The 12,500-nt window shown below is 44.6% G+C and overlaps 1 protein-coding gene across 1 annotated transcript in view; it reads right to left on the reverse strand.

Annotated features, from left to right (window-relative positions):
• LOC124016403 (voltage-dependent P/Q-type calcium channel subunit alpha-1A-like) overlaps positions 1-12,500 on the reverse strand; it is a gene marked incomplete at its 5' end in the record, with an annotated part of 55,837 nt that overhangs the window by 23,353 nt on the left and 19,984 nt on the right. Inside the window, 3 exons of the mRNA XM_046331962.1 lie at positions 1,920-2,032; positions 2,645-2,839; positions 9,612-9,680. Coding sequence (XP_046187918.1) covers positions 1,920-2,032; positions 2,645-2,839; positions 9,612-9,680 — 377 coding nt within the window. The remainder of the gene's footprint in view (positions 1-1,919; positions 2,033-2,644; positions 2,840-9,611; positions 9,681-12,500) is intronic.

A 12,500-nucleotide genomic window follows, 5' to 3' on the forward strand; every position in this document is an offset into this window, starting at 1 on the left:
AGTATGCTGGTGGTATAGTGGTAGTATAGTAGTATTATACTGGTGGTATAGTACTAGTACAGTAGTAGTATACTGGTGGTATAGTAGTAGTATATTAGTAGTATACTGGTGGTATAGTAGCAGTATAGTAGTAATATGGCAGTAGTATACTGGTGGTATAGCAGCAGTATACTGGTGGTATAGTAGTAGTATAGTAGTAGTATACTGCTGGTATAGTAGTAGTATAGTAGTAATATGACAGTAGTATACTGGTGGTATAGTAGTAGTATAGTAGTAGTAGTATACTGGTGGTATAGTAGTAGTATAGTAGTAGTATACCGATGGTATAGTAGTAGTATAGTTGTAGTATAGTGGTCGTATAGCAGTAGTATAGTAGTGGTATAGTAGTAGTAGTAGTATGTTGGTGGTATAGTAGTAGTATAGTAGTATACTGGTGGTATAGTAGTATAGTAGTAATATGACAGTAGTATACTGGTGGTATAGTAGTATTATAGTAGTAATATGACAGTAGTATACTGATGGTATAGTAGTAGTATAGTAGTAATATGGTAGTAGTGTACTGGTGGTATAGTAGTAGTATATTAGTAGTATACTGGTGGTATAGTAGTAGCATAGTAGTAATATGGCAGTAGTATACTGATGGTATAGTAGTAATATAGTAGTAGTATTCTGGTGGTATAGTAGTAGTATAGTAGTAATATGACAGTAGTATACTGGTTGTATAGTAGTAGTATAGTAGTAATATGGTAGTAGTATACTGGTGGTATAGTAGTAGTATAGTAGTAGTATACTGGTGGTATAGTAGCAGTATAGTAGTAATATGACAGTAGTATACTGGCGGTATAGTAGTAGTATACTGGTGGTATAGTGGTAGTATAGTAGTAGTATACTGGTGGTATAGTAGTAGTATAGTAGTAACATACTGGTGGTATAGTAGTAGTATAGTGGTAGTATGCATGCGGCATAGCAGTAGTATAGTAGTAGTATACTGGTGGTATAGTAGTAGTATAGTAGTGGTATATCAGTAGTATGCTGGTGGTATAGTGGTAGTATAGTAGTATTATACTGGTGGTATAGTAGGAGTACAGTAGTAGTATACGGGTGGTATAGTAGTAGTAAATTAGTAAAATGGCAGTAGTATACTGGTGGTATAGTAGTAGTATAGTAGTAGTATACTGGTGGTATAGTAGTAGTATAGTAGTAGTATACTGGTGGTATAGTAGTAGTATAGTAGTAATATGGTAGTAGTATACTGGTGGGATAGTAGTAGTATAGCAGTAGTATACTGGTGGTATAGTAGTAGTATAGTAGTAATATGGTAGTAGTATACTGGTGGGATAGTAGTAGTATAACAGTAGTATACTGGTGGTATAGTAGAGTATAGTAGTAATGTAGTAGTAGTAATTTAGTAATGTAGTAGTATGGTAGTAGAATAGTAGTAATATGGCAGTAGTATACTGGTGGTATAGTAGTAGTATAGTAGTAATATGACAGTAGTATACTGGTGGTATAGTAGTAGTATAGTAGTAGTATACTGGTGGTATAGTAGTAGAACAGTAGTAATGTAGTAGTAGTAATTTAGTAATGTAGTATTAGTATGGTTGTAGAATAGTAGTAATATAGTAACATAGTTGTATTATGGTAGTAGAACAGTAGTGGTAATATAGTAATACGGTAGTAGTATAGTAGTAGTATAGTAGTAATATAGTAGTAGTATGGTAGTAGTATAGTAGTAATATAGTAGTAATATAATAGTAGTATAGTGGTAGTATAGTGGTAATATATTAGTAGTATACTGGTGTTATAGTAGTAGAATAGTAGTAATATAGTAGATAGTAGTAATATAGTAACAGTATAGTAGTAGTATAGTAGTAAAATAGTAGTAATATAGTAGCAGCAGGAGTAACAGCTCTACTCACAACACAGTCAAAGCAGTTGAAGGAGGAGTTGAAGTAGGGCCTTGTCCCCAAGCCATACATCTTAATACACATCTCTGACATGAACAGACCCAGGAATATAAATTCTGCATAGACTGGAGAGAGAGAGGGGGAGAGAGGGGGGAGAGAGAAAGAGAGGGGGAGAGCAAGAGAGAGAGGGGAGGGGAGAGAGAGAGAGAGAGAGAGAGAGAGAGAGAGAGAGAGAGAGAGAGAGAGGGGGGGAGAGATAGGGGGAGAGATAGAGGGGGAGAGAGAGAGAGAGAGAGAGAGAGAGAGAGAGAGAGAGAGAGAGAGAGAGAGAGAGAGACAGGAAGAAATAAGGGGGATTTAGACGGAGCAAACAAGAAAGTGGGTAGAGAAGGAGGAAGGGAAGAGAGAGAATCAGGTTAGATGACTGGAGATCAATAATGACACTAGCTAGTCTATGATGGCAGACTGCTGTGATGATAACTCTCCATGATTAATAGACTTCATCAGCTAGACGTCTTATGGAAATTAGACTGGACACTAGCCATGAATAATCACTTCAGTTCAGGAAGTGTGTGTGAGACTCACAGAAAAAGGCAGACAGCATCTCAGGCCTGGTCATAGTGCAAATTGTGTTGAGGTGAGGTGTGTGTGTGATCATGGAGAGTGTGTGGCTGTGTTTGCATGTGTGTGTGTGTGTGTTTTCATGTGTGTGTGTGTGTGCATGTAAATCTACTCACAGAGAAAGTCGGAGAGGATCTCAGGTTGTTCATAGTGTACCACCGCCACACACATGGTGTTGAGGCCCACCAGACTCAGGACGGTCCAGTAGAAGGCCTGAGTCTTCACCATCTTACGGATGAAGAACCGGATCCGCCGCTCGTTCCTATTGTAGTTGGACCCATCCTGTAGACCACCTCGGCCAAACGGGTCTCCTAGAAGAAGATGAAGAGTTATAGATCTGTCATCCGCCTGGAAAACAACGTTTGATAAGCGGTAGAGCCGTTCTATCTGTGCTATTTCTATGCTTAGTATTTTTACTTTGGATTTTGTTTGTCATACAGTTGAAGTCAGAAGTTTACATACACTTAGGTTGGAGTCATTAAAACTCATTTCTCAACCACTCCACTTCCCTTGTCTTAATGTACAGTTGAAGTCAGAAGTTTACATACACTTAGGTTGGAGTCATTAAAACTCATTTCTCAACCACTCCACTTCCCTTGTCTTAATGTACAGTTGAAGTCAGAAGTTTACATACACTTAGGTTGGAGTCATTAAAACTCATTTCTCAACCACTCCACAAATTTCTTGTTAACAAACTATAGTTTTGGCAAGTCGGTTAAGACATTTACTTTGTGCATATAGTAGTAGTATACTGGTGGTATAGTAGTAGTATAGTAGTAATATATTAGTAGTATACCGGTGGTATAGTAGTAGTATAGTAGTAATATATTAGTAGTATACTGGTGGTATAGTAGTAGTATAGTAGTAATATATTAGTAGTATACCGGTGGTATAGTAGTAGTATAGTAGTAATATATTAGTAGTATACTGGTGGTATAGTAGTAGTATAGTAGTAATATATTAGTAGTATACTGGTGGTATAGTAGTAGTATAGTAGTAGTATACTGGTGGTATAGTAGTAATATAGTAGTAGTATACTGGTGGTATAGTAGTAGTATAGTAGTAATATATTAGTAGTATACCGGTGGTATAGTAGTAGTATAGTAGTAATATATTAGTAGTATACTGGTGGTATAGTAGTAGTATAGTAGTAATATATTAGTAGTATACCGGTGGTATAGTAGTAGTATAGTAGTAATATATTAGTAGTATACTGGTGGTATAGTAGTAGTATAGTAGTAATATATTAGTAGTATACCGGTGGTATAGTAGTAATATATTAGTGGTATACTGGTGGTATAGTAGTAGTATAGTAGTAATATAGCAGTAGTATACTGGCGGCATATTAGTATTATAGTAGTAATATATTAGTAGTATATTGGTAGTATAGTAGTAGTATAATAGTGATATATTAATAGTATACTGGTGGTATAGTAGTAGTATAGTAGTAATGTAGTAGTAGTATACTGGTGGTATAGTTGACCCAAGTTAAACAATTTAAAGGCAATGCTACCAAATACGAATTGAGTGTATGTAAACTTCTGACCCACCAGGAATGTGATGAAAGGAATAAAAGCTGAACTAAATCATTCTCTCTACTATTATTCTGACATTTCACATTCTAAAAATAAAGTGGTGATCCTAACTGACCTAAAACTCTCCTTTCTACTAGGATTAAATGTCAGGAAATGTGGTTCCGGTTGGAGCGAGTGGTCGCATCTGCACTTCGCTCCCGAGGGTAGTATAACTTTTTAATTATATTTCATTATATCACAACGGTTTGATTTGTCTAATCTTAGCAATTTCTTCTCAGCTAGCTACATAGCCGTCTTTGTATCAAAGATAATTGCGTAATTATCGTATTTCGCCGTCCTAACGTAGTCTTCACTAGCCAGCTAGCTAACGTCCACTGATTAGCTGCACTGGAGAAACTATTACACTCAACTGAACGACTTGATTAGTGTAGTGTTAGCTAGCTACATAGCTGTCTTTGCTGTCTTCGTATCATCGTATACATGATAATTGTGTTGTTTAGGTTTAGAGTGTGTAGTCTTAGAGCGATTATCTTAATTTACCGAGGTTAGCTAGCCAGCTATTTGTCGTCCTTAACGTAGGTGACTCTGCTAGCTAGCCAACGCTAGCCAACGTCTTCTGTATAGAACTCAACTACCCGGTCGCATTCACAGGTAGTATCACATTTTCACTTCATTTCATTACAGTACAACGGTTTGATTTGTTTGAGCTCCATAGCCGTCTTTGTATCAAAGATAATTGCGTAATTATCGTATTTCGCCGTCCTAACGTAGTCTTCACTAGCCAGCTAGCTAACGTCCACTGATTAGCTGCACTGGAGAAACTATTACACTCAACTGAACGACTTGATTAGTGTAGTGTTAGCTAGCTACATAGCTGTCTTTGCTGTCTTCGTATCATCGTATCCAAGATAATTGTGTTGTTTAGGTTTAGAGTGTGTAGTCTTAGAGTGATTATCTTAATTTACCAAGGTTAGCTAGCCAGCTATTTGTCGTCCTTAACGTAGGTGACTCTGCTAGCTAGCCAACGCTAGCCAACGTCTTCTGTATAGAACTCAACTACCCGGTCGCATTCACAGGTAGTATCACATTTTCACTTCATTTCATTACAGTACAACGGTTTGATTTGTTTGATCGTAGCTAGCTACTTAGCTAGCTACATAGCCGTCTTTGTATCAAAGATAATTGTGTAGTCTAGAGCGATTTTCTAGGTTCGCTAGCCAGCTATTGTCGTTCTTTTAACGCAACGTAACGTAAACAACACTGCTAGCTAGCCAGCTAGCCCCCGAATAGCAGCACTGTAGAAACTATTACACTCAACGGAACGACTTGATTAGTGTAGTGTCAACAACGCACCCACTGCCAGCTGGCCTACTTCAGCAGTACTGTATCATTTTAATCATTTTAGTCAATAAGATTCTTGCTACGTAGCTTAACTTTCTGAACATTCGAGACGTGTAGTCCACTTGTCATTCCAATCTCCTTTGCATTAGCGTAGCCTCTTCTGTAGCCTGTCAACTATGTGTCTGTTTATCCCTGTTCTCTCCTCTCTGCACAGACCATACAAACGCTCCTCACCGCGTGGCCGCGGCCACCCTACTCTGGTGGTCCCAGCGCATGACCCACGTGGAGTTCCAGGTCTCCGGTAGCCTCTGGAACTGCCAATCTGCGGTCAACAAGGCAGAGTTCATCTCAGCCTATGCCTCCCTCCAGTCCCTCGACTTCTTGGCACTGACGGAAACATGGATCACCACAGACAACACTGCTACTCCTACTGCTCTCTCTTCGTCCGCCCACGTGCTCTCGCACACCCCGAGAGCGTCTGGTCAGCGGGGTGGTGGCACCGGGATCCTCATCTCTCCCAAGTGGTCATTTCTCTCTCTCCCCTTACCCATCTGTCTATCGCCTCCTTTGAATTCCATGCTGTCACAGTTACTAGCCCTTTCAAGCTTAACATCCTTATCATTTATCGCCCTCCAGGTTCCCTCGGAGAGTTCATCAATGAGCTTGATGCCTTGATAAGCTCCTTTCCTGAGGACGGCTCACCTCTCACAGTTCTGGGCGACTTTAACCTCCCCACGTCTACCTTTGACTCTTTCCTCTCTGCCTCCTTCTTTCCACTCCTCTCCTCTTTTGACCTCACCCTCTCACCTTCCCCCTACTCACAAGGCAGGCAATACGCTCGACCTCATCTTTACTAGATGCTGTTCTTCCACTAACCTCATTGCAACTCCCCTCCAAGTCTCCGACCACTGCCTTGTATCCTTTTCCCTCTCGCTCTCATCCAACACCTCCCACACTGCCCCTACTCGGATGGTATCGCGCCGTCCCAACCTTCGCTCTCTCTCCCCCGCTACTCTCTCCTCTTCCATCCTATCATCTCTTCCCTCCGCTCAAACCTTCTCCCACCTATCTCCTGATTCTGCCTCCTCAACCCTCCTCTCCTCCCTCTCTGCATCCCTTGACTCTCTATGTCCCCTATCCTCCAGGCCGGCTCGGTCCTCCCCTCCCGCTCCGTGGCTCGATGACTCATTGCGAGCTCACAGAACAGGGCTCCGGGCAGCCGAGCGGAAATGGAGGAAAACTCGCCTCCCTGCGGACCTGGCATCCTTTCACTCCCTCCTCTCTACATTTTCCTCCTCTGTCTCTGCTGCTAAAGCCACTTTCTACCACGCTAAATTCCAAGCATCTGCCTCTAACCCTAGGAAGCTCTTTGCCACCTTCTCCTCCCTCCTGAATCCTCCGCCCCTCCCCCTCCTCCCTCTCTGCAGATGACTTCGTCAACCATTTTGAAAAGAAGGTCGACGACATCCGATCCTCGTTTGCTAAGTCAAACGACACCGCTGGTTCTGCTCACACTGCCCTACCCTGTGCTCTGACCTCTTTCTCCCCTCTCTCTCCAGATGAAATCTCACGTCTTGTGACGGCCGGCCGCCCAACAACCTGCCCGCTTGACCCTATCCCCTCCTCTCTTCTCCAGAGCATTTCCGGAGACCTTCTCCCTTACCTCACCTCGCTCATCAACTCATCCCTGACCGCTGGCTACGTCCCTTCCGTCTTCAAGAGAGCGAGAGTTGCACCCCTTCTGAAAAAACCTACACTCGATCCCTCCGATGTCAACAATTACAGACCAGTATCCCTTCTTTCTTTTCTCTCCAAAACTCTTGAACGTGCCGTCCTTGGCCAGCTCTCCCGCTATCTCTCTCTGAATGACCTTCTTGATCCAAATAAAGTCAGGTTTCAAGACTAGTCATTCAACTGAGACTGCTCTCCTCTGTATCACGGAGGCGCTCCGCACTGCTAAAGCTAACTCTCTCTCCTCTGCTCTCATCCTTCTAGATCTGTCGGCTGCCTTCGATACTGTGAACCATCAGATCCTCCTCTCCACCCTCTCCGAGTTGGGCATCTCCGGCGCGGCCCACGCTTGGATTGCGTCCTACCTGACAGGTCGCTCCTACCAGGTGGCGTGGCGAGAATCTGTCTCCTCACCACGCGCTCTCACCACTGGTGTCCCCCAGGGCTCTGTTCTTGGCCCTCTCCTATTCTCGCTATACACCAAGTCACTTGGCTCTGTCATAACCTCACATGGTCTCTCTTATCATTGCTATGCAGACGACACACAATTAATCTTCTCCTTTCCCCTTCTGATGACCAGGTGGCGAATCGCATCTCTGCATGTCTGGCAGACATATCAGTGTGGATGACGGATCACCACCTCAAGCTGAACCTCGGCAAGACGGAGCTGCTCTTCCTCCCGGGGAAGGACTGCCCGTTCCATGATCTCGCCATCACGGTTGACAACTCCATTGTGTCCTCCTCCCAGAGCGCCAAGAACCTTGGCGTGATCCTGGACAACACCCTGTCGTTCTCAACCAACATCAAGGCGGTGGCCCGTTCCTGTAGGTTCATGCTCTACAACATCCGCAGAGTACGACCCTGCCTCACACAGGAAGCGGCGCAGGTCCTAATCCAGGCACTTGTCATCTCCCGTCTGGATTACTGCAACTCGCTGTTGGCTGGGCTCCCTGCCTGTGCCATTAAACCCCTTCAACTCATCCAGAACGCCGCAGCCCGTCTGGTGTTCAACCTTCCCAAGTTCTCTCACGTCACCCCGCTCCTCCGTTCTCTCCACTGGCTTCCAGTTGAAGCTCGCATCCGCTACAAGACCATGGTGCTTGCCTACGGAGCTGTGAGGGGAACGGCACCTCAGTACCTCCAGGCTCTGATCAGGCCCTACACCCAAACAAGGGCACTGCGTTCATCCACCTCTGGCCTGCTCGCCTCCCTACCACTGAGGAAGTACAGCTCCCGCTCAGCCCAGTCAAAACTGTTCGCTGCCCTGGCCCCCAATGGTGGAACAAACTCCCTCACGACGCCAGGACAGCGGAGTCAATCACCACCTTCCGGAGACACCTGAAACCCCACCTCTTTAAGGAATACCTAGGATAGGATAAGTAATCCCTCTCACCCCCCTAAGTTTTAGATGCACTATTGTAAAGTGGCTGTCCCACTGGATGTCATAAGGTGAATGCACCAATTTGTAAGTCGCTCTGGATAAGAGCGTCTGCTAAATGACTTAAATGTAATGTAAATGTAAAAACAGAGTTTAAATGTATTTGGCTAAGGTGTATGTAAACTTCAGATTTCAACTGTGTTTCAAGTTCATTGAACTTTAGCCCAGCTTTTTTAGTTAAGTTGGAACAACATTTTTGCCAACTTGTCTCGTTGATTTTTGTCCAACTTTAAATGTCAAGTTTACACTTCTACAAAAAGTTGAGTGAACTCAAAAAACTCTATGGAACTAGATACTAACATATCTTGAGTTGGGCCACCTTGATTTAACATTTTTATTATTTCAATGTTTTATGAATATCGCTAGCAGCAACAGAATAAACACATTTTGATTGACATACCTACAGTAGGAAAATATTAGAATATCTTCTTTCTAATTTCTCAACTCCTAACATTGAGTAAATGACTGGAGTCTCTGACATAGACTTTAAAATAGCCCGTATGATGGGGGTCCCTGGGTCACCAGTTGCCTGATCCCTGTTTTACACTGTAATTGCTAACGTATGATGGGGGTCCCTGGGTTACCAGTTTCCTTGATCCCTGTTTTACACTGTAATTGCTAACGTATGATGGGGGTCCCTGGGTCACCAGTTGCCTGATCCCTGTTTTACACTGTAATTGCTAACGTATGATGGGGGTCCCTGGGTCACCAGTTGCCTGATCCCTGTTTTACACTGTAATTGCTAACGTATGATGGGGGTCCCTGGGACACCAGTTGCCTGATCCCTGTTTTACACTGTAATTGCTAACGTATGATGGGGGTCCCTGGGTTACCAGTTGCCTGGTCCCTGTTTTACACTGTAATTGCTAACGTATGATGGGGGTCCCTGGGTTACCAGTTGCCTGGTCCCTGTTTTACACTGTAATTGCTAACGTATGATGGGGGTCCCTGGGTCACCAGTTGCCTGGTCCCTGTTTTACACTGTAAAGCTTCTTCATGGTATTATTATGAAGTTATGAATAATTGTGTAATAAAAACCATTAGCTCCACCGTCTTCCCCCTCCTCTGGATTCAGAAGCTCCTTCTTGTTCTTGGTCTTGACGGTACCTGGAGGATATAGAAAGATAGAATGTTCCAATCTTTCTCTCTCTTTCTGACACACTCATTCTCTCTCTCGGTATCACAAACAAGGTTTCCATCCAACCTTTTTATGGCCTGATGGAAACCGAAACATTCTTCGCCAAACTTTCCAAATGTCGACAAAAGAAAATACGCAAGACGAGGTGGGATCTTTTTGTGTCAGTAAAATGAATTATGCGAGAAGCGGAAACCCTTTTATGCGCAAATATTGATCCAATAACCATCATATCGTAAACTTGGAGTCCCGCGATGACATGCTGTGTGGTCCTCCCACTACGACTCGTCAGGAAAGCACACCGTTTATTAGGCTCCAGATGGAAAGACAATGTTGTGAAAGTCACAGGAGGTTGGTATAGCACCTTCATTAGGGAGGACGGGCTCGTTTTAGTGACTGGAGCGGAATTCGTGGAATGGTAACAAATACATCCAACACATGGTTTCCATTGCCATTCCATCTCCTCCTTTCCGGCCATTATTATGAGCTGTTCTGTGGTGAAAGTGCAACGTGATGAGCTTGATGTTCCTTTCCAATAAATATTGAGGGTCTTATTCTGGTGACATGATAATCAATGCTTGGCTGCCATTTGACAAATAAAAATAACCTTGCTCCGTTTTACGGGCTCCCAACCAACTGTGCTATTTAGTTTGTTTTTTCGTGTAACTCATTTGCTACATAACGATGCTGCCACCGTCTCTTATGACCGAAAAGAGCTTCTGGACATCAGAACAGCGTATTACTCACCTCGAACTGGACAAATCCCCATCATCAGCGTGAAGAAAAGATGGAGTAAAGGGGGGCTGGGCGCCTTGTAAGAATGGGGGGGGGCTGGGCGCCTTGTAAGAATGGTGGGGGGGGCTGGGCGCCTTGTAAGAATGGGGGGGGCTGGGCGCCTTGTAAGAATGGGGGGGGGGACTGGGCGCCTTGTAAAAAACATTTTGGGGGGGGGCTGGGCGCCTTGTAAGAATTCGCAGACTAGTAGGTAAACCACCACTACCCTCCGTATTATTGGCCAACGTCATTGGAAAACAAACTGTACGGTCTACGATTAAGACTCCTACCAACGAGACATTAAAAACTGTCATATCTTATGTTTCACCGAGACTTGGCTGAACAAGGACAAGGATAATATAGAGCTGGCTGGCTTCTCCGTGTTTTGGCAGGACAGAGCAGCTACGTCTGGCAAGACGAGGGGCATTTGCCAATAACTGCTGGTGCGCGATGTCTAATATTAAAGAAGTCTCAAGGTATTGCTCGCCTTAGGTTGAATACCTCATGATAAGCTGTAGACCACACTATCTACCAAGAGATTTCTCATCTATATTATTCATATCCGTCTATTTACCACCATAAACTGATGCAATGCTGTAGTGGAGCGGGGCGAGAGTTCCTTGGTGTCCACATCACCAACAAACTAAAATGGTCCATACACACCAAAGAGGCACGACAACACCTTTCCCCCCTCGGGAGAAAAGACTTGGCATGGGTCTCCAGATCCTCAAAACGTTCTACAACTCCACCAGCGAGAACACCCTGACTGGTTGCATCACCGCCTGGTATGGTAACTGCTCGGCATCTGACCGTAAGGAGCTACAAAGGGTAGTGTGTACGGCCCAGTACATCACTGGGGCCAAGCTTCCTGACATCCAGGACCTCTATACGTTGACTCGGTACCGGAACCCCTGTGTTACCTTACAAATGACCTTGACTAACCTGTACCCCGCACGTTGACTCGGTACCGGAACCCCTGTGTTACTTGACAAATGACCTGGACTAACCTGTACCCCCGCACGTTGACTCGGTACCGGAACCCCTGTGTTACTTTACAAATGACCTGGACTAACCTGTACCCCGCACGTTGACTCGGTACCGGAACCCCTGTGTTACTTTACAAATGACCTGGACTAACCTGTACCCCCGCACGTTGACTCGGTACCGGAACCCCTGTGTTACTTTACAAATGACCTGGACTAACCTGTACCCCGCACGTTGACTCGGTACCGGAACCCCTGTGTTACTTTACAAATGACCTGGACTAACCTGTACCCCGCACGTTGACTCGGTACCGGAACCCCTGTGTTACTTTACAAATGACCTTGACTAACCTGTACCCCCGCACGTTGACTCGGTACCGGAACCCCTGTGTTACTTTACAAATGACCTGGACTAACCTTTACCCCCGCACGTTGACTCGGTACCGGAACCCCTGTGTTACTTTACAAATGACCTGGACTAACCTGTACCCCGCACGTTGACTCGGTACCGGAACCCCTGTGTTACTTTACAAATGACCTGGACTAACCTGTACCCCCGCACGTTGACTCGGTACCGGAACCCCTGTGTTACTTTACAAATGACCTTGACTAACCTGTACCCCGCACGTTGACTCGATACCGGAACCCCTGTGTTACTTTACAAATGACCTGGACTAACCTGTACCCCGCACGTTTACTCGGTACCGGAACCCCTGTGTTACTTTACAAATGACCTGGACTAACCTGTACCCCCGCACGTTGACTCGGTACCGGAACCCCTGTGTTACTTTACAAATGACCTGGACTAACCTGTACCCCCGCACGTTGACTCGGTACCGGAACCCCTGTGTTACTTTACAAATGACCTGGACTAACCTGTACCCCGCATGTTGACTCGTTACCGGAACCCCTGTGTTACTTTACAAATGACCTGGACTAACCTGTACCCTGCACGTTGACTCGGTACCGGAACCCCTGTGTTACTTTACAAATGACCTGGACTAACCTGTACCCCGCACGTTGACTCGGTACCGG

The sequence above is a fragment of the Oncorhynchus gorbuscha genome, linkage group LG26 (genome assembly GCF_021184085.1).
Source record: "Oncorhynchus gorbuscha isolate QuinsamMale2020 ecotype Even-year linkage group LG26, OgorEven_v1.0, whole genome shotgun sequence".
Classification (NCBI taxonomy): domain Eukaryota; kingdom Metazoa; phylum Chordata; class Actinopteri; order Salmoniformes; family Salmonidae; genus Oncorhynchus; species Oncorhynchus gorbuscha.